At 37.7% G+C, this 23,075-nt stretch overlaps 2 protein-coding genes and 1 pseudogene across 2 annotated transcripts; all 3 read left to right on the forward strand.

Annotated features, from left to right (window-relative positions):
- Window positions 1–254: 254 nt before the first annotated feature.
- Window positions 255–4,165, forward strand: LOC108275015 (inhibitory synaptic factor 1). The gene is made up of 3 exons (XM_017485546.3): window positions 255–825; window positions 1,059–1,366; window positions 3,445–4,165. Exons 2-3 carry the CDS (start codon window positions 1,220–1,222, stop codon window positions 4,045–4,047), a joined length of 750 nt encoding a protein of 249 aa, XP_017341035.1. The 5' UTR covers window positions 255–825; window positions 1,059–1,219; the 3' UTR covers window positions 4,048–4,165.
- A 4,223-nt stretch (window positions 4,166–8,388) lies between these two features.
- Window positions 8,389–14,438, forward strand: LOC128634957 (bile acid-CoA:amino acid N-acyltransferase-like; annotated as a pseudogene).
- A 1,145-nt stretch (window positions 14,439–15,583) lies between these two features.
- Window positions 15,584–20,544, forward strand: ubl7a (ubiquitin-like 7a (bone marrow stromal cell-derived)). Its single transcript, XM_017484608.3, has 10 exons — window positions 15,584–15,767; window positions 15,901–16,020; window positions 17,067–17,149; window positions 17,239–17,323; window positions 17,553–17,610; window positions 17,798–17,931; window positions 18,517–18,566; window positions 18,671–18,847; window positions 19,529–19,639; window positions 19,875–20,544. The coding sequence occupies exons 1-10, from the start codon at window positions 15,584–15,586 to the stop codon at window positions 20,010–20,012; spliced, it is 1,140 nt and encodes a 379-aa protein (XP_017340097.1). The 3' UTR covers window positions 20,013–20,544.
- The last annotated feature ends 2,531 nt before the right edge of the window (window positions 20,545–23,075 follow it).

Here is a 23,075-nt window from a genome sequence, read left to right on the forward strand (position 1 = left end):
AGAGATTGAAATTGAAACGGAAGGATGTGTGTGTCTGAAGTGTGGAGGAAGTACACAGACACACTGATTACAGAGGTGAAAAAAACATAGTTTGTGTATGGGAGTGACTAGGAAAAAAGACAATACCTCTATGAGAGGAAGAGCATGTGAGGAAAAGATAGGAAAGAAATGTTTAAGGCTGCATGAAAGAGAAGATGAGAGAGCAGGCGTGAGTAAGTGAGAGAGAGAGAGAAAGAGAGAGAGAGAGAGAGAGAGAGAGAGAGAGAGAGAGAGAGAAACAGAGAGAAGGGAAAAGGTAGGGGGGCTAGAAGCAATGAACTATAGCAAGCTTCAAACTGTTTCAGCTCAAGCTGATGAAGAGGAGAGGTGCAGTACATGGCAAAGAAGCAGCAGAGCAGCACACAACCTCATAGCAGTCTCTAATGGACACTTTCAAACACCCATGCTTTGATTTCGATAGCTTCAAAGCTATTGGATACCAAACCCAGACCACTGCGGCTATAAAACAAACTGCCAAGGATGGCTACTGAAGTGGTGTTTAACGAAAGTGCAACATGTCTGGAAATGAACTGGCCAGCTATTTCATTTGCTCTCTCACTCACTCAGGGGTGATGGTTTCCCCAGAGAAACTGTGGTGTTTTGCAGAGTCCTACTCTGTTTCCTCCTGGGGATCGTGTTGGACATGCTCAACCTCTCAAAGGCTTTCTCTGTTGGATTTCATTTAATTTCTCCTTGAAGAAGCATGACTGGATATATACAATCTTGATTGCACTATTGGATTTCTCAGCTTCCAGACATGGAAAATATATTCACTGGTACAAGTCTGTGAGTACAAATCATATAGAACATGTTGAATCAATCATCACTTTCGCAGAAGGTGATTTTAGACAACCGTGATACCATATATTTCGTAGAATAGCGATTATGTAAATCTTAAAAAAAAAAAAAAAAAAAAAAATTAATTAGTGTATATATCTAACTTGTAATACTGAAAAGATATCATTAAATACATTAACTCCATACCTGAAGTTAAACAAAATATCCAAATCTCTTCACAGCCATGCAAAGCTTTGTGAGGTGTCTCACAATCAAGGTAACAGGCTTGATTGTGAGACACAATCAAGGCTTTCAATGGAAAAACCGTCATGCCTTTAGGGGGCTCCAGACATGAAGCCCAGGATCCTCTGCCTTTTTGGCTACTTGTATATCCATGTGAAGAATGTTCCACAGTGCGCTTTTAGGATCTCGGGCAATAACAGAGAGTTCAGATCGGAGGAAGTGCATCCGTGATCACATAATGATGGTAATGGAACAGCTGGAAAAAGTCCTCAGTGAGCTGAAGGATGTGTCTAGAGAGCTTAGAGAGGTAAACACACACACACACACACACACACACACACACACACACACACACACACACACACACACACACACACACCCACACACCGAATCCACAAAACTGCATATGGCATTAAGAAGGGTTGACATTTGCATTACTGTACCTGTGCATATATAATACACACTATTAACTACACTTGGAAGGTCAGTTTGGGAAAATTAAAGGAAAAAACTACCTAAAGTGTCTTATTAAGATCCAGCAGAACATTTTCAATTCACCTTGGATCCTACACGTCTCTGGAAATGAATTGATGGGATAAACAACAACCTTGCAAAAGAATTGTTCCAAGAGATTATGCTTACTTCAGTTGATGTTTTTATGATGGTAGTGGAGATGCTGTCTAATAAGTCAGTCCAAAATCTCCCATAGGTGTTTATTTGGGATGAGATCTGGTGATGCAGCACTATAGATTGGGACACTGTCATGCTGAAAGAGAGCTTTTCCATCAGGATAAGATAAAAGGGGTCAGTCAGTATAGCAGTGTTGTTCATTTTAGCATTACCTTAAAAAAACTCAGTGTTTTCCTGCTAGCTATCTCATTTTATAGGTACATACAGTTCTGTGCAAAAGTCTTGCACATGCAAAGAAATGCGGTAGAGCAAATATGCATTCAAAAATAATGAAATTAAATGTTTCTACATAAATAAAAAAATACTTTCAAGAGCAGTAAACAGTAATAAATGAAACAAAAAAACAAAGTCAATATTTGTTGTGATGACCCTTCGCTTAAAATCAAAATAAAAGTCTCCAGTACAATTAGTGCAGTTTTATAAGGAAATGAGCTAAGTTTTATTGAGCATGTTGCAGAATCAGCCACAGTTCTTCTGGAGACTTTGTCACAGGTGCTTCTGACTTTTGCAGAAAAACCCAGCAGCCTTCATTGTGGGTTTTTTTTGTCTGAAAAGTGTCTCTTATGTGATATGCTGCTTTCTTTACTGACATACAAACATTTTCTGCGACATTTAATTTTGTACAGGAAAACTAATATTTGGAAATCTAATGTTTCTTGTACTGACTTCATAATGTAGAAGTCATAAAATATAAATCTATAACAAAGTTTGTACTAAAAAAATAAAATACTGTATATAACTATATTTACAGTATATGGCATTTCTGGCTGTTGGATTTTCCATCATCTCAGTCTGCTTCAGTTCTGATTGTTCTGAGAAATGAGATCAGCCATAAATGAAACCACCATTTATATAAGAATGATTTGTCATGTTTGCTCAATCATATTGTTATGTCTCACTTCTCCAGCATAAGTTTTTCATAAACATCATCAGAGGCATGTATGAACTATTGCATCATCTTTTGAAAGAGTTGTTTTTATTTGTATTTATTTTCTCCTGTGCTTCTGCTTAATTACTTAGCAATCCTCAAGCCCCCTTAACTTTTATTCAAGTATCATTGTGATATGCACTGAGGTCGAAACTTAAACTCATTTATAGCACAGAGTAGTGTTCCACCTCACAAGAGATTGAAGTAAACAGCAAAATACAGCCTATTATCTGATATACTGATACATACTTTAGTTGTGCCTTTATTATTTAGACAACGTACAGTTTCCAACATGGCATTGGCATGCTGGACCAATTGCCAGGATTTAACACTTAAATTGCAGCACCAATTGAATGTTAACTCACTGGGATTAAAGCACTTACACAAATACAGCAACAAGCGAAACTAATGATGTGAATATTTTAATTAAAACACAATATATTTTAGCTTTATATATGATGATCATCATAAGATAATTGACCTTATGAATGCAGTTAAGAAGTGTCATACTGCATTTTTGAACTCTTAAAGAAAAACTAGTAATGAGACTTTTTAATAACTGTATTTTGATTGCATGTATTTATGTGTGCCACCCTTGCCTTGTGCACAAAAAACAAACAAACAACAAAAAAACAGAACTTACTTAATTGAGAGTATATGAGTGAGCATGTGTTAAGAGAAGAGAAAAAATATTCATAAGATATACAAAGCATACACACAAATATTGGGACAGATTTTGAAAGTGAAACTTTCCTGTATTTTTACAGGTACTGGCTCAAATTGACAAGTTGACAGCATACATTGATTTGGACCCTGAAGAGAACACAGAGGATGACAAGACCCTGACTTGCAATAGAAACAGCAGCGAGAGAGCACTGGAGAACCTTTCCAACGTTGAGGCTTATTCTAATAGCAATGGACTAACCCACTTATTACACAACTCTCTCTGCGACTCTGCTAAAATAGCACCAGCCCTGTACCGACGGAGTTGTGGAGACTTACCGGCCCTAAATGGACCCACATGGCCAAATGCTTCTTGGCTCTTCGGCAGAAGGGAGGAAATACACTCATGTGACAGTGTAGAGCTTCACGCTCTATGCTGTGATGATGATGAGTTCGATGAAGAAAATGGTGGCAGGAGATCATCTAGATTCTCTTCTAGTGACTCTGTGTTTTCATCCTCTCCTCTGCAGCCTGTGAGGTTAGGGGCCTTGACACCCAGATCAGTCCGCAAATATCACCTGAGTCCAGGTTTGAAGAAAAAAACACTACGGAGCTGCAGCACTCAAACAGTTTCCGATAAGAGCACACAAACTGCACTGACCCACAGTCCTGCCAGGCAACGATCTGCATCTGAACATAAGCACTAAAAACTCTATTGCCAGCTGCTCATATGAAATAAACTGTTATATGCATGCTTACACAAAAATATTGATGTTACATAGCATATCATAAATAACTGCACATTAACTTGAGGCTAATAAAACTATGGACTTTATTTTGTATTTATGATTTTTTTTCTTTGTATTTATGAATTATGATTTTTTTTAACATAATTCCTTATCTTAATTAACATCACATATGAATAAACTAATTAAGCTAATTTAAGTAGGGACGAGCTTCTAAAGTATAAAAAGAGAATAAACAGCACACATTGTTATGAACTCTTATGAACCTCAATCTGTACCCCAAATTACACAACCTCAGTGAAAATATTAAGACCAAACAGACAAAATATTTAGTCTCAAAACATTCATACATGTTCAGTTACAGCCTTATATTGATCATGTTCATGGTGGATCCAATCCATCTCAAGGAGGCAGGGAATACAGCCTGGATGGGACACCAGTCCATCGCAGGATACCATGCACACACACACACACACACACACACACACACACACACACACACACACACACACACAAAATCACACTCCCTTTCACACCCAGGGGCAATTTAAAGTAGATAATTCCCATACCGGCATGTTTTTGGGAGGTGGGAGGAAACAGGAAACACAACACAGACAGTAAAGTAAGTAACCCAACCTCAAGATCAAATGGAGAGCTGTGATGTAGCAACGGTACTTTCTGCGCTAATGTGCCAAAACAACTACCAGGATCGGTTCTTGCATATTACAAGCATATCTAGTTTGTTGCAAGCAAAATGGTAGAAAATACAGAAGTTGAAGGAGATGCCTTGTTTTCCCTTCATGTCAGAACATGCACAAAACACACAAAATGTCATGTGTGTCATTTCATTAGTTTCTCAATCGTAATGCTTTTTCTCAGAAGCAGAAATCTCATGCAGTGATTAAAAAAAAGCCATTTTAAATGTTCTGAAAGCAAATTTTAGAGACAATACTGGTCCCTCAAGCAAAGCCTTTAACCCTCAGTTGCTCAGCTGTTCCTGTTGTACATTTCCTCAGATATATAAAGTATTTTATTGTCTTGGAATAAATCATCTGCCAAATAAATGGTTCAAACATATGATTTTATGAGAGATTATAAACTAGTAGAACTCAATGCCAACATGCCTCGACCACCAACAAGTCTAGTCCTTCTTGCTTGAAATACCCTTGAATATGCTTCAGGTTTAAACTGAGGGGGATGTCAGAAAATGTTACTCTATATAGCAACCTTTGATAAATTATGTTAAAACTGTGTACAGAACCTTAATCTTAAAAATACTGGCCTATTTCATAAAAGCAGAAATGTTAACTGTATGTCACCCCCCCCTCGGATATGTGTAGTGGTCCAAACTGGCTATCAGATTATATAAAACTCCCAACAGTTTTTGTATAAACAAGGATCTATATTATATACAGTATATGGAAGTACATTGTATGTTCCCTCTCCACTAAAGGGACACCACAATATGAGTGGCATCTCAAATCTGCTCATCCAGTGCTGTACTCATATACAGTATGTACAAACACAATCAACAGTTTAACTCAATTATGTGGTACTTTATAACATCCTTTTCTGACAAAAGTGGCACATAATAAGTTATCATAATTAATTAAATAATGTTACATTAAATCCCTTAGAAATACTTTGGACAATTAGGGGTTTTTAGCTTCCTAAAAAGGTTTCAAATGGAGTCCTCTCTGATAGTCAAACAGTAAAGAATTCTACACAGAGGGTTCTCCAGAGCAATCATTCTGGTCTATTGCTTCAGGATGAGATATTCACTGTCTGCTACCTTTAGCAATGGTATTGTTTCATACATTGCTTTAGTGGCTTTGGTTGAAGTAGCATTGGATGGCCCCGTTCCTGTTTTCTGAGTGAGAAATGTGTGGGCCGTTACCATTTCATGGCTAGTATGTCCAGGTTTCCCCAGGCACTGTGAATGCTGCTCCAGAGAGTGTACTGTGTGCACTGTGGCAAGTGGCACTCACTGAAAAGCACATCCAACCAAGCAACCATCTGTTATTGTGGATAACAGCATGATAGCATAAACACAGGTCTTCTTGGCAAAATATCCCAATGGTGAGGGCAGATTTTTTAGGAGAAAATAGCTTCTGAAACTGCTAGAGAGCTACTTTGCTATCAATCCACAACGTGCATATCAGACTTTTTGAAAATGAATGTATGTGAACGAGACCAAGCTGGATTAACTGCCGGAAAACACTCGTCTGAGGAAGTCAAGGCAGTACCAGCTTTCCACAACCAATGGTAATTGCGAGTACCAGCATTTGGCCAGATATTACTGGAGTTTTTCCCTCATTTCTTCTCTGTTGTTTTCAGACATAACCAAGATACTATGAAGGACCCGTCCTATCCTGCTGAAAGATGCTCTCACTAAGAGTCAAAGCTCATCAGTTCTTCCAGACCTTAACCAGCCATTCATAGTTCAAAACAAAAAATAGGATTACATATCAGTATATCTCATAGAGCTTTTAACAGTAACTTACTGCCAAATGTCATGTATAACTAAAAAGGGAGTGGACTGTAACATTAAATTATTCCAGTAATGGGCCAGCATTGGGGAGAGTGTTTTCTGCACATTCCTGAAATGATAACTGTTGGCTAACTGCAAAATGCTTTCTCTATTGTTAGAAAGTAAAAACAGCTGACCTGAAAAGAGACCAAACACAAATCAGCAACAATATTCCACAGGGTGTCAAGTGAACATACCTCAGAAATAAAACCACAAACTATGCAGCTATCTGGTCAGGGTCACCTGCTATATGGGAAAATGCACTCTGCTAACCTAAACCTACTGGTGTAAACAGGCATAGGTGAAGGGTAACTGCACATACTAATTTTATGTAAATATGTGACTTTAATTTATGATTTCAGAGTAACAGGATGACCTAACTCTGAGGTACAAGGATGATGTAACTGATTCCAAAAAATAGTTAAAATATTGGGAAAATAGGTTAAAATGTTTGAAAGATATTCTCCCTCTCAGTGTTCAGTTCAGTTAGTACCCAACGTTATATAACTCTAATACCCACCCACTATTACAAGTTACGCCCAACAACAAATACGCAGAACATCCGTCAGGATTACAAACCATGGCCACTATTAAAATTTACGCTACATAGAACATGTGTCAGGATTACAAACCACGCCCACTATAACAAGTTACGCCCAACAACAAATACGAACATCCGTCAGGATTACAAACCACGCCATCTATTACAAGTTACGCCCACAAAAAATACGTTTAGGGAAAATTGACGGAATTCCCGTGTCTATCTTCGAGGGGACAATGGAATATTGTGTAGTGCGATTTGCTAGTGGGCGTTCCTTGTAATGGGCGTGGTTTATAGTCTTGCAGGATAGACAGACCCTTCTTCGGTTGCAACTCTAAAACTGTACCAGCGGCGTTCCCTGATATATAGTATGTATGTCCAATAATACAGTTGTTTTCAATGTGGAGGCCGCCCAGGGGGCCTCAACAATTTGGTGTGAAAAATAAATAAATAATATATATATTATTATTATTATATATACCTATATAATATATATATATATATATATATATATATATATATATATATATATATATATATATATATATATATATATATATATATATATATGTGCATTACTATAACATGTTATTTGTAACTACATACTAAAATCACATTTGCTATACCTAACTCCCTTTTGCAGCAACTTACTTGTATGAGTCTGGCTTTTCCACTTTAAAAATACTTAAGACAAAACACAGAGCACATCTACATCTGGACAATGACATGCGTATGGCACTGACAGACATAAAGCCCAGGCTTGACAAACTGTGTTGGAGCCACCAAGCCCATCCCTCCCACTAGTATGTTTTCTTTTTCACTCTCGGACAACCACACACATACACAATCGATTCCTAATGTAATGTAATGTAAAGATGCAAGATGTAATTATTAATAAAAAGGGGGATATATTCAGAAGCTGTATTTTTAATGTGTTTTAAAGACATCTTACAAAAGAGGGGCCTCGGTCAAATGTTAATGCCATTTGGGGGCCTTGCCCTGGAAAAGTTTGGGAACCCCTGCAATAATACACTTTGAGAAATGAGAAAAATTATTTCTCGAGCAAACAACATTGGGAGAAAAGAGAAAGAAATAATGCATGCCTTTGTGGATTTCTCTAGTAATATTAAGCGGGTCTGTAAGGGTGGAGACTAGTAGAAACTGAGGTTGGACTGTACTCTTTAAATCTGAAGTTCATTGCAAGTGCTTGCATGGTGAGTTAGTGGGTGACCTCGCCATCCAAGTGTAACTTATGCTACGTCTGAACTTCATAAATACACTCGAGTTTGTAGGTTTACTTGTTTTCCAGTCGCAGGAAATGATCAAACAGTTTCTGTGCCCGTTGCTTTCAGTTCGTCCGCTTCGCTGTATGGTGGATGAAAAGTTCGACGTGCGCGTGCAGGGTTTACTGCCCGGTGTTGGAGTCACGGTACACGCGCTGATTCAGTCAGAGGACGGAGATTTTTGGGAAGGTTTTGGTCACTATGTTAGTGATGAGTCAGGAACTGTCACAGGTGCATGTGAATTATTGTCATGAACGTTAATGTCTGTGTGGTTCGTATACAGTAGTTATCACACCTTGTGTGCAGCAGGTAAGCACTAATACACAGTTTCCCATGTTTCAGTATCTAAAGATGCCAGTCTTCATGGATCATATGATGGAGCTGAATCCATGGGTCTGCTGTGGAGCATCGAAACCTATTCCTGGAAGCAGGACAGGGCTCAGGTTAAAAATATCCCAAACAGTAAAATGACATTGATGCGAATTTGAATGTACATCACTGAAATAACATTGATATCAGGCACTGTTTAAACATTGAGAGTAGTCTATGATTTAGGTCTGATATTCATTCAGTGTTGAAAAGGCTACCACTGAAAACATAACACCAGCTATTTCTATATTTCAATGTGCGTCTAAATGCAGCATTACTGATTTCTAGTTTAATTTAAGCTGATTTAACATTGAGTAATCCATCTTGCTCACAGCAACCTATTTTAGGCCTGTTATAGGGTGGCAAAAGTTCTGGAATATCCTTGATTGCCTTCATTCAGCATGTAAACTTAGCCAGAGTGACTTACATTTATCTCATTTATACAACTGAGCAGTTGAGGGGTAGGGTGACCTTGCTCAAGGGCCCACAATGGCAGCTTGGCAGTACTGGTATTTGAACTCACAGCCTTCTCACAAGGTTAACCCTTTCATGCATAGTGCTCACTACAGTGCACAGTTATTCAAAAGCCATTTTCTGGCTATTGCAAGGATTTCAGAGCGGACACTAATTCTTCGTTTGAATGCATGTAGTCCAATGGAGTGGACACTTGAACAACTTTTTGATGAAGTAAAATGAAGGTAAAATAATTTTTTATGTGCACAAATCCCTGGGATGAAAAGTTGCAAGGAGTAAATCCACAGATCTACTGGGTTTTCATTTAAGATGAATATTGTACAGTAGGTACTATGCATGATGGGTGCATCGCTTCATTCCTAACCCTAACCCTAACCCTTCCCTTCTTACCCTGATGCACCCATCGCTTTGGAATAGGGTAAATCTGGACTCATCAGACCACATGACCACATTTTCCATTGTTCCACAGTCCAATCTTTATGCTCCCTAACAAACTGAAGTAGTTTTTTTCTGTTTAGCCTCACACTGATTAGGTCTCATAAGTGTTTGGTCCTAATCCTGTAAGTTCTCGTTGTATTGTGCATGTAGAAATGCTCTTACTTTCACTACTAAACATAGCCAAGAGTCCACCTATGGATTTTTTTGCGATGTGACTTCACCAAGTGTTTTAAAGATCTCCGATCACGAACATTCAAGATTTTGAACATTAAGTTTTAAAACCACATTTCTTCCTCAAAGTTGATAATAGTGTAATAATCAATTTTGTGACAACAATAAACCTGTCAAATGCATGTATTAATCTGATTGGCTGATATTTTTCCAATAACTAAGTCATCCTTAAGCTTTCACTCACATTTTACAGCTTGCATGTAGGTTGTTTGGGTATGTGGGTGAAAAACATGCATGTAGGGCAATTGGGTATGCTAAATTGCATACATTGCATGCGAGTGTGAATATGTGCCTGGTGCCCTGCAATGGACTGGCATCCAACCCTGGGTGTATTCCTGCCTCGAGCCCAGTGCACTTGGCGTTTGTCCTTAAAATGTCATTAAATAAACACACAGACTTTGTGCTCACACAACATAACTAACTTAGATAATATTGGAAAAGCAAAACTTTATTGGTCAGTATCTGTCAAAAGGTTTGGCCAGCCAACTTTCCTTGAAGTACTTTTTGTCATCTTAGTCTGCAGATTCACAGCAAATTCCATAAGAATTGTATGAATCATCTAATAAAATCGAGTGGGCGGATCTAAATGCTTATGTGGCATTAATGCAGTGTGTGACTTATGTGACTCATCTCGTCATTGGCCTGAGTAGTGAATTCCTAAAATTTGGTCTTATACTTTTTGCTCCTTAGTGTGCTTGACTGTCTTTTTTTATGTCATGTTTCCTCACAACCATTTTTGCAATATGGAGAGACTTGCATGTTGTTGTTGTACTGTACGTTGAAAAAATAGAGTTCATTTACAGATTGACTGCAGACCTAAAACAAATTATTTATTATTAATTGGCTCTATGGCAGGAGCGGCTCATGACCATATATTTTGTTGGGACAAGATGACATTAAAAAAACAAGTAATACTGATCCATGTTAACTTTTCATCATTAACCAACAGCATCAAAACTAACCACAATTTAATGTTAATTCAATGCCACTTTGCTGTAGTATTTAGGTTTTCTGTTCTGCTTTATCAATGAACAGCTGTACAAATGACCGTTCTACATATATCTATGTATTTCCACTTTTGAAAGATTAAGGAAGAAGGATGTCCAGGCACAGACTGACGTACACATATCTGTGTACAAGGATCACTTAACACATGGCTTCCAGAAACCTCCTATAGCATCGATTGTGGCACAGCGGTGGTGCATGGCCCCTGGAGTCCAGAGAATTGATGAAAAGGATTGAGAAAGGATTAAAGGATACTCTTTTTATCCCACCAGGTATACCCCTTATGTAATAGGAGGTTAGATGGATGAGTTCAACTTGCCATATTTGAATACCTGATCATAGCAACAGGATTTCGTATTTCATTATGAATTTATAGAAAAACAGTATGTGATTGTGTACTGCAGAGCATTTATTTTTCTCTAGGTCCTGGTCCCTAGGGTGGAGGAGGGAGTCTAGTGGAGTATCGTTCTGCTCTACTAGCATCCAGAGGCTATGTCTCATTATCTTTAGGGTATAGTGACAAAATGGATGTGGGTGAAAAGCCACGGCACGTAGGGATCGACTATTTTGAGGTGTTTAGACTCTTATATTACAATATATGGGTAGTGAAATTGTGCATTTATAATTTATATCATTTATAATGAGGCTAAGACCATATTTAAGAGAAGTCACTGGTACAACATGGCATCCCCTGTAATATATTTGTCTTCATTACAACAGTACATTTGATTTAAAAAGCATTTGCTTTATTAAGAGAATCATGTGTATGTGCTTATTTAGATCTTGTATGAAGCTTGCATACATCACTGTAGATATGTTGGTGTCTTTCCATTAATCTGAGATGATATTGGTGTTTTTATTGCAGCACTTTTGTGACTTACTCACTATTGCTTACTCTTTTTTAGCCCAGGTGGTATAGTGTGTATTAGTGGAAGCCATATTACTCTTCTCAGAGGATCACTGGTTGATATATCAGGACTGGTCAACAAGTAAGTCATAGATTGTGGACATTCTATGTAAGCTTAATGTTTAATATTTTTCAAGCTTATGAAAAGAGATGCAATTTTGTACCCTTGCCATATGGTTGCAATGTACGTTACTAATGTCTATGAGCATTTAATGAGTATATGAGTATAAGTTGATTTTTTTTACTCTGTGTGTTAATTCCCTATTCTATGTTCCAAAAGGCTTGCATAGTTTAGGAAGTACAGCTAAATTACCTAACGTTGCAAGACATCTGCTTCTTTTCAGCATTTTTATTGCCTCTTGATCATAATGATGAATGAATTCTTCCCTGAATTACTGACATCCAAGCACTTGCTTATCCATACAGTTCTTGCAGAAATGAACGTAAAATCAAGCAAACTCTTCAATATCCAGAGGAGCTTGCCATCTTTCTAAATTACTGCAGATTTGGGCCAAGACACGTGACATCATCACAACGCGCATTCAACCAAAGCCCTCTTTGATTCACGTGGGTCAAACATGAGTACAGCTAATAGGTCTCATTTACCAACAAACCTCACTGAAAACCGCAGACTGTGTGTGCAGTTGTGAAAAACTGAGATTTAATGTCTTTAGTCATGGTGAATGGTCATTTTTGGCCTCAACTATATCTGTGTGCAAAACTATTTGCTTCTACAGCCTGGGGATGTCCACGTAATTTAAAAAAAAACCTTGCAATAACAGTTGTCTTGAAGTGTACCTATTTTCTTGTTTGTATTTTTTTTCTTCTTATTGACAGTTTCAGTTAAAACAAATGTCTTATATTCTTAAGAATGACCAAGAAAGTCCACTATGATAAGGAACAGAGACAAATTTGGCGAGAATCTTTGCTACCAATACCAGATGACCCGTTCAACAAAGTTGAAGTAAGGGTTCATGAAAGAGTATACATTTATTGTTTTGAATTTTTGCTGATTGTTTGAGTAACTGTGTTTGTTTTGACCAGGTGGATCGTATCAAATGTCCCATTTTATTGATTGTTGGGGAAGATGATCAAAATTGCCCAGCATTAGAGTCAGCAGATGATGTGAGTAGAGGCACTAGTATAGTTTCCTGATCAATATTTTGTTGATCAAGATGTTTACTTTATAATCTGTTCTTATAAAGCCTTAAGCCTTTTTTTAAAATCCAAGTAGGAATGCGAGTCCCAAATTTGTCCCACATCACTGCACAATTTTAACATTTTTCCATTTTTTCCCCCTTATTCAGGCTTTAACCAAAAGCTGGGAAGTTTACTTTGGTCTTTTAAAGTAAAGAAATAACAGCAGAGTTGTGGGGTTCCAGATCACACTGTTAACACAGAGATTATAGATGTAATTTAAAGCCAGTGTTCATCCCATCCCTTTCTCCTTTCCCCATTTCCTCTTCCAGATGAAGCAGATGATGGAGCAAGGTGGTAATAGTCACCTGTTGACTGTTCTATCCTACCCTGGAGCCGGCTACCTCATCGAGCCTCCTTACAGTCCACACTGCCAAAACAGCAGTTTCATGTTGGCAGAGACAAGGACTAAAGGTTTTGACTGGAGTTTAATGTTTAATCAAACAAACTGTGCTCCAGTTTAGACCAGTGTGAATAAGCGAACTGACTGATCAAACTATATGATGACATTCTGGAGTTGAGCATTTTTGCAGGGTTTAATTTGACCTCATCATCCTTGTTAATTAAATGTATGTTCACAACAGATTCTTTTCTCAGAGGCTCTTTAGTAGGTTTGCTAATATTGAGCTGATCACTGCACATGAATGCTAAGTAATAATTGAAACATTGTTACCAAGAGTAGAGCAGATTGCATTTTGATGGCCATCATGTTTTTCCTTGCAGTGATGGTGCTGTGGGGTGGACAGACGGAGGCTCACAGTCATGCTCAGGAAGATTCCTGGCACAAAACCCTGGCCTTTTTGGAACAGCACCTCTACAGCAACATAAGCAATTAAAGCCAATGTAAATCACATTTATTTCCAGAATGTAGCTCACTGGTGAAAAGAGAAAGCAAGAGTATTCTTAAGATTACTTATCATTTCATACTATGTAGTGCCTTATATCAGATATTGAAGAACAATAATCGGATCATAAATCTGTGGGTAAAATTTCATTTAAAAATGGGAGGTAACATACAGTCCCCTCCTAAAATATTAGCCAATTCTATTTTCAGCAGGGCCAATTCTATTTTCTTTTCGCTATACATTGAAGACATTTGGGTTTGAGAACAGAAGATGACTATAACATGAGAGATCAGAATTTCAGCTTTCGTTTCCTTATATTTACATCTACGATAGATGTGTTAAACAACTTAGAATATGGCACCTTTTGTTTGAATCCATCCATTTTTATCAATTGATCAAAATATTACAATATGTGACTGTTAGGTGTTACTTGCTGCCCAGGTATGCCCTGTTAGATTGATTGCTTAGAAAATGAATAGCTCACTCTGACTCCGATGAACTCGAAGTTCATGTACTTTCTCACTGCCATGCTGCAATAAAGTTATCCTTCTGTGAGATCTTCGACATCCACGTCATTTTTATAATACTTTTCTTGTCCTGTCCCAACTCTTTTGAGACGTGTTGTGGCCATGAAATTAAAAATGACCTTATCTTTTTCTTAAAATGGTACATTTCCTCAGTTTAAACATTTGATATGTTTTCTATGTTCTAATGTGAATAACATATGGGTTTATGAGATTTGCAAATCATTTGCATTCTGTTTTTATTGACATTTATTTAAATTTCACACAGCGGGACACTGTGCAACTTTTTTGGAATTGGGGTTGTAGTTTCAGAGCTCAAATTGTTAAATTAACTGATCTTGATTTCATATAATCCTTGGACTGGAGAATCTTGGATTTTGGTGAATATCAAATGTTGCTTTTCCTTGAGCAGATTGCAGTTTCCCCGAGTCTGTTAACCTTGCTCCAGTGTGTAGTGTATGCTCTGAAAAGCACATCCAACCAAGCAACCATCTGCTATTGTGGATAAAAACATGACAGCAGAAAAACACAGGCCTGTCTTAAAAAATATTCCAACGGTGAGTCCAGAACAGAAATAGTCCTGCTAATGATGATCATAATTAAACAATTAAGCAAATTGTAAATGGTAAGACTTAAATTTAAATGCGCACATGAAAATAATTTATAACTAACATTAAAAAAAGTGAAGTAAAATGTTAGTTTTTTCCCCCAGACGATCTTATTTTATTTATTCATGGATTTATTGTATTCTCATCATTCCTTCTTCCTACTGGCTTTGACCCATTTGTTGCCTGTAAACAACAGCGACCCCATCCGTCCATAGGTGTGTAATTGTAAGTTAGAAACTACAAGAGAGATGACGCATTTCAAATTATTTTGACTACAAATCCCATAAGCACCGTTCATTTATCTGCTCTACGTCATTCCGCGCAAATGAAAACAAGGATGATTTAGCTAGTGTATAACTTCATTACTGTAACTAGATATATCTTATAAGAAGTTAAAAGAATACGTTCTTTTTAGCATTGTTGCTTATTATTTTTTTAATCTTAAACCCGCTGACACTCCGTAAAAAGAATAAAACATTAGCTATAATTCCTGTTCGTGCTGGTGTGAAATATTACTAACTGGTTTGCCTTTGGCAGCGTGAAATATGGCCGTTTCCGAGTGGCGTTTGTCGCTGAAGTTAATGGACCAGCCTTCCCTTCCCAAGTCGGTCCTTCAGTTTCCAGAGGCAGAGCCCGGTGATGTCCCACCTGGCCAGTACCGCGTGGCGACTCTCAAACAGCTCGTTTCAGCGCAGTTACCGGACGCGATTCCAGATCCTGAGCTTATAGGTGGGTTAATCAATCAATCAATCAATCACGACTGTAAACTTCAGTTTCTTTTGAACCAATACATTTGAACACATGTCCTGTGAGTTGCTTAGTGAAACGCAATTAACGCATGACCATGATGTGTGCATTACAGAGTTGGTGTACTGTGGCAGAAAGCTGAGGGATGAACTCACTTTAGACTCTTACGGGATCCAATCTGGGTCAACAGTGCATATCCTGAGAAAGTCATGGCCAGAACCTGACATCCAGCCAGGTAGGCCTCTGTGCGGACACTGATTTACAGTAATTGGGACTTAAGTACTCTTTCATGGGGGGCATGGTGGCGGAGTAGTTGGTAGCGCGTTTGCATCGCACCTCAGGGGCTGGGGGTTTGAATCCCACCTCTGCCCTGAGGAAACCTTGGGGGTTTCTTCTGGGTACTCTGGTTTCCTCCCCAAGTCCAAAGACATTTCCAAATTGTCTGTAGTGTGTGATTCTGTGATGGGTTGGCACCCTATCCAGAGTGTCCCCTGCCTTGTACCCTGAGTTCCATTAATTACTCAATCCTGGGGACAGTGGGCATACACCCTGAATATGATGTCATAAACACACTCATTCACACCTCAGGGCATTTCCTGTAGCCGATCCACCTACATTCACATTTTCGGGAGGTCGGATAAGACATGCTGTCGGGTAGGTTGGCTATACTCAATTTTAGGTGTAAATGACTGTGTGCGCATGGTGTCCTGAATGAATTCTTCTGCATGCCAACTGTTCTAGTTCCCCACCTGCCCCCATCTTGGAGTATCCCAGTTGTCCCTATTGAAATGGCAGGGCTGCTTAAAAATTTTTTATTCAGTTTGATAGCATAAGCTCCATCCATCCATCCATTTTCTATACCGTTTATCCTACAGGGTCACGGAGAACCTGGAGCCTATCCCCGGGAGCATGGGGCACAAGGTGGGGTACACCCTGGACGGGGTGCCAATACATCGCAAAGCACATACACGTTCACACACCCATTCATACACATTCATTGGACATGCAATCAGCCTAACATACATGTCTTTGGAATGGGGGAGGAAACCGGAGTACCCAAAGGAAACCCCTGCAGCACGGGGTGAACATGCAAACTCCGAACACACGAGGTCATGGCAGGAATGATAGCAGGAGCTGTGGATGTGTATGTTTTTGGGTTTAGAGCTTAGTAGGTTTGTTTTCATGGTTGTAAGTACAGTTTGTGTAGGTCTTCAGTCAGTACTTTTTTTAAAAAACTTTTTTTATTTTTAATAAATGTGCCTCCTTCTTGTATTATTTTAGAGCCAGTGGACAGGGTGACAGCCGCAAGGGAATTTCGTGTCCTGCAGGCAGCTCTTCACACCAGCACAGCCTACAGAGACTCTGTATGATCATCTGTTGTACCAGTCAAGCATTCTGTCTGGAGGAATTGATGTGTTTTAGTAAAGACTGTGTATTCTTGTCTTTTATTCAGGTTTTTAAGATGCTGAACAACAAGGAGTCTTTGGATCAAATCATTGTGGCGACACCTGGCTTGAGTAGTGATGCAATGGCCCTAGGTAGATTACCTGTTCAGTTATAGCTTTGAGGACTTGCATTAATTGTATTTTTGCACAAGTGCACAAGGATTTTTTTCTTGAAGTTGGAATACAATTTACACAATATAAACAACAGTACAAATACAATACAATTTAAATGATAGACAATTATATACAGATTTACAGTAACTGATTATAGTGTTTGCATGCTCACTGAAGCTCTGGTTTTATGTGAAATGTTGTCTTTTAGGTGTGCTTCAAGACAAGGACCTCTTTGTGCAATTCACAGATCCAAACATGCTTGACATGTGAGTAAACCAAGGGGATACTTTTAAAAAAGAAAAAAAAACTGTCGGTTTTATTTCTTTTCTGGCTGTATGCACTTGCAAAGGCCATCCTCCATGCTCTGTCCATCTGAATTACACAGTTCTTAAAATTATACAAATAGTAAATTAAAACTAGGTTTATTTCCCCATCTTTTTGTTCCTCCACTAGGTTGATTAGCTCTCACCCATCATTGGTTAATGCCATTATTCTGGTGCTGCATTCTGTAGCTGGTAGTGTTCCCACTCAGCAGAGTGCCAACTCCTCTAGAAATGCATCCTCCAGCTCCTACAGCGACATGCCAGGTAAAACACGGTTTTAAATTAGGATTCAATATCATTTATATTTAGCTTAAGTGTTCTACTGCCAGGGCTGGACTGCCATGGTGTTCTGAAAAAGTGTTTATAAAAGTGAATACTGTACATTCCAATGGGGGAATTTCGCCAGGACACCAGGGTTATACCCTTACTTTTTTACCATAAGTGTCTTTGGATTTTTAATGACCACAGAGAGTCAGGACCTCGGTTTAACGTCTCATCTGAAAGCTGGTGCTGTTTTTATAGTATAGTGTCCCCATCACTATACTGGGGTAATAGGCCCCACACAGACTCCAGGGTGAGCACCCCCTGCTGGCCTCACTAATACCACTTCCATTAATACCACTTCCAGCAGCAACCTTAGTTTTCCCCAAGAGGTCTCCTATCCAGGTACTGGCCAGGCTCAACCCTGCTTGGTTTCAGTGGGAAACCAGGTGAGAACTGTAGGGAGATATGGCTCTAGATTTTAACAGACTAAAGATCTCCTAGACACAGTTTGAAACTCTAATGAATATGATCCTGGACCATGATACTTTAAAGCACCTGCTACTAAAATTCCTATTCCATCTGCAGGTGGTTTTCTCTTTGAAGGTGTGTCGGACGATGAGGATGAATTCCAGTCTGTAGGCCATAACATAAGTTGTTCATTTTAAGACATATTTATCATACAGTATATGCAGTTGCATTGTGTTCTTTTCACGCAGTTAACTGTTCTGATCTGTAACAGGGGAATCGCAGTGGGCCATCCTCAAGTTCTGCAGGTTCTTCCGGCCTGAGGCCTGCTACATTAGGTTACAGTGGAGCAATAGGGCCCAGGCCAATCACACAGAGTGAACTCGCTACAGCTCTGGCATTAGCCAGCACTCCAGAAAGCAGTGCTGTTACACCTACCATAGGAAACCAGGTACATTATTTAGCCAAATTAAAGTACTTTTGAGTGAATGTTAATACTAATTGCAAATACTTTATGAAAGATACAGAATGGTATATAGGGTAAAATATTCATCCAAATATGTAGCAGCTTAACTTATACGCAGAGAATAATTTTAACTGTACACTTTTACTGTTGGTGTTTGTTGGATAAACTGGGGTAATGAAGTAAAATATACCTGATAGTCTATATTACAAAGGGGGATTGTACTTTAACCCTCCTATTATGTTATGGGTCAACCCATTTCAACATTGGAGATGTCTGAAATAATGGTTAATCTCTCTTTGAATTTTTTTTACTTTCTTCATTTAGGGTCATGATCTTGTATGCAAATATTTCTTCTTAAATAATAAAGGTTTACTGTTTTAAGCTGTTCTTTGCTGTTTTTGTGTGTATTTGATCTGTGGTCATTTTGACCCATAACATAATGGATGTAACTTTCTTCCCCAACATATTAGGACGGTTAAATAAACTTTAGGAACTATGTAACCCTTTTTAAAAATGTTTTTTGACACAAACACCAGCTTTAGTTGCAACACATTTAATTCATAGGGTGGTTAATATCTATTGATGGTGGCAGAGCCAGGTTTTTGTGTGGTTATATTTTACTTAGGAATTTGCACATTCTGATTTGTATTCCAACTCCCTCACTAGGGAGCTTCTTCTGGAGTTTCCCCTATTCCTGCAGGAACTCCGATAACAAATGACCTTTTTAACCAGGCCCTGCAGCAAGCCTTACAAGTGTCTAGCATATCGTCTCTGCAAGTGAGTACTCACAAATGTTATCATTTTCATAATCATTTTCACAAGATGTTTAGCCTGAGAAAACTGTAATTATTGCTTTATTTCCAAAGTACTGCCTCTTAAAAACGTTTAAATGCAGCTATGATAGGGTTTACTATTACTGATAAACATTACTTAAATCTGCAAGGGCTAATAGGAAGAATTGGGATGGTTTTTAAATATGACACTGGGTAAATGTGGATGTGTGTTTGTTTAGAGTCAGTGGCAATCTCAGCTCCAGCAACTGCGAGATATGGGAATCCAGGACGAGGAGCTGATTCTGCGAGCCCTACAGGCCACTGGAGGAGACATCCAAGCTGCCCTAGAGCTCATTTTTGCTGGGGGAGCTCCATGAGATCCTGCATACTCAAAGAACATATTCTGCAATATTTGTGAAGTTATAGTTGTACAAATAATTAGTAAATATTTTAAATAGAAAATCTGTTCACACTTTTTCCCCTGACATGCTAACGTACATATTTGTATTTATTTTATGATCACTGATTATGTGAATATACAGTCCCCTCCAGAATTAGTGGCACCCTGGCTCCCGAGTGGCGCGACAGAAAAGCATTCTCTCTGTTGTCTTGAGCTGGCCATAGCCACCCATGGCCAGGAGTCCAAAAGAGCAAAATTGGTAGTGCTCTATGGATGGGTGGGGTGATACACTGTCAATTACAGAAAAACTAGCCAATCATTGGTGTCTGTGAGCTCATGCATGCAGAAGAGGGCAGATAGCACTTTCCCCCGAGTGTGTTATGCTGTCCTGTGATGCAGCAGTTCGAAAAGATTGGCTTCACATTGGCTGGCTTCCCATGTCTGAGAGGAAGCATGAATTAGCCTTCACCCTCTGTGATTGGAAGCACAAAAACAGCAAACATTTAAAATTTTTATATATATATATATATATATATATATATATATATATATATATATATATATATATATATATATATATTATATATATATATTTTATATATATATATAATATATATATTATATATATATATATATATATATATATATATATATATATATATATATATATATATATATATATATATATATATATATATATATATAAAATATAGATTGTAGAAGTTATTAGTAAAATTACAGTCAGTATTTTGGGTAGGCACATATTTTGATACCTAACCTCATTTCTTGTCTAACAACACACAGTCTATTCTTATAGCGCTATAGAGATCTTGGTCTACTATGCAGAACATTTTAAGCTCCTTTATATTCTTAGGTTGTGAATGTGGACTGTAATTCAGGCCGCAAGAGACAGATGGTCATTGCAAAACATTTTGTGTGTGTGTTATGTTAAACCATGTCTAGGTTGATTTGGAAGTATGTTGCCTGTATCAATGAACAGATCTGAACTTCCTGGCAGAGGCAGCCAGGTTTGGGCTGAAATATCCTGGTACTTCACAGGAGCCCCTGGACCACCATGTTGTGAAATGATCTAAGGAGGGGCTATTTTCTTGTAATGCTTCCTTTTTTTTTTTTTCTTTTTTTTTTTTTTTTCTTTCTTTTTTTTTTTAAAGTGATGTTTAATGGTTGAGATCAAAAGATAATCAACTAACTGTAAGAATCAATTCTAAAACTTTGATGTAACAGGGAATAGGTTCCTGGGGACCTTTACTTTATATATACTTTTGCTATATCAAATAGATATACACTCACTGTGCACTTTAATAGGAACACATGTAAACCTGCTCATTTATGCAATTATCCAATCTTGTGGCAGCAGCACAATGCAGAAAATCATGCAGATACAGGTCAAGCGCTTCAGTTAATGTTCACATCAAACATCAGAGTGAAGAAAAAGTGTGATCTCAGTGACTTTAACCATGGCATGGTTGTTTGTGCCAGATGGGCTGGTTTGAGTATTTCAGAAACTGCTGATCTCCTGGTAATTTCACACAACAGTTTACACAGAACGATGTGAAATTCCCAGGAGAGCAGCATTTTCTGAAATACTCAAACCAGCCCATCTGGCACAAACAACCATGCCATGGTTAAAGTCACTGAGATCACACTTTTTCTTCACTCTGATGTTTGATGTGAACATTAACTGAAGCTTTTGACCTGTATCTGATGATTTTATTCATTTTGCTTCTTTCATGTATTTGGCTGATAAGATAACTGCATGAATGAGCATGTATACAGGTGTTCCTATTAAAGTAAATGGTGTGTGTGTGTATAATAATAATAATATTATTATTATTATTATTAACAAAAGCTAGTCAAGAATGACAATATTTATTTATTTAAATTATTCTTTAGGGTTGTCAATAATCTTGGAACATATATTTTTCGAGAGAAAATATTATTCAGGAAAGGTACCAATTATTCTGGAGTGCACTGTATTATATCCTGTTAAATATGGCATTGCTAATATTTGTTATAATTTTTGTGGAAATTGATTCTGTTTGAAAAATTAAACCTCATTAACAGAGTTATGTATTGATTCGGAATGTGTACTATTTGGTTGGGTCTGTCTACTACTTCAAAAATGAATGACATATAACTACACATTTTTATACAGTAACTGGAATATTATAAACCACTAAGAAGAAACACACACACACACACACACACACATTAGTGCATTTCAAAAACATACATCCTGTTGATGTTACATACACAAGAATTTTATAAACATTAATCAGACTCGATTAAATCAATCAAGATGAGATCAGCAAAGTGCTACTTTATTGAGCTTAAGGCAAAAAAATGAACACAATTTTGAATATTTTTATATTTCATTGCAGTAGGGTAACTAACGCCATGATGTCTTGTAGACTGCTATCTAGATATTGTTGTCACCCATTGTCATATTCTATAAGAAATAGTGTACTAACCAAGAAAATCAATTCATTTGGCTCTGAATGGGCCCAGTTATTATAGAGTATATCCATTTAGCATTATTATAATCATTATTATTAAAGCATCAGTCTATGATTTTGAATAACATGATATTTACATTAATTCCTAGATAGATGGCAGAAGTGTTTCTTAAAGTGCAAAAATGTTGCTACAGATGGCTGGACTCACCGGAAGTATTTACAATGAACTATATGATAAACCAGTTTTTAAAAGGTTGATACATTTCTATCATTCATTTGCCAGCCTTCGAAAAAGCGCTGAAAAAAGCACCACTTGCACTAACACAATACATATTGATGGCAGTAGGCAATACTGGGACAGGTTGCTATATTATCATCTACAGGGTTAGTTATAAAACTGTCTGGTTTTAATTTAATAGCATGAATTTCACATCTAATATTTTCAACTTTACCAATGAAAAAAATTCATGAAATCTTCACTGCTATGTAATGATTGTGTGCTTTTTTCTGTAGTGGTGTTATTCCTAGTTAATTTTGCTACCGTGTTGAATAGAAATCTCGAA

Source organism: Ictalurus punctatus, chromosome 14, assembly GCF_001660625.3.
Source record: "Ictalurus punctatus breed USDA103 chromosome 14, Coco_2.0, whole genome shotgun sequence".
NCBI classification, from domain to species: domain Eukaryota; kingdom Metazoa; phylum Chordata; class Actinopteri; order Siluriformes; family Ictaluridae; genus Ictalurus; species Ictalurus punctatus.

Bases quoted from the DNA above. Each gene is read 5' to 3' on its own strand.
- LOC108275015 (XM_017485546.3), top strand. From the start codon at position 1,220: ATGTTCCACAGTGCGCTTTTAGGATCTCGGGCAATAACAGAGAGTTCA. The intron at 1,367-3,444 runs GTAAACACACAC...GTATTTTTACAG, and splicing joins TGTCTAGAGAGCTTAGAGAG to GTACTGGCTCAAATTGACAA.
- ubl7a (XM_017484608.3), top strand. From the start codon at position 15,584: ATGGCCGTTTCCGAGTGGCGTTTGTCGCTGAAGTTAATGGACCAGCCT. The intron at 18,567-18,670 runs GTAGGCCATAAC...GATCTGTAACAG, and splicing joins ATGAGGATGAATTCCAGTCT to GGGAATCGCAGTGGGCCATC. The intron at 18,848-19,528 runs GTACATTATTTA...CTCCCTCACTAG, and splicing joins CACCTACCATAGGAAACCAG to GGAGCTTCTTCTGGAGTTTC.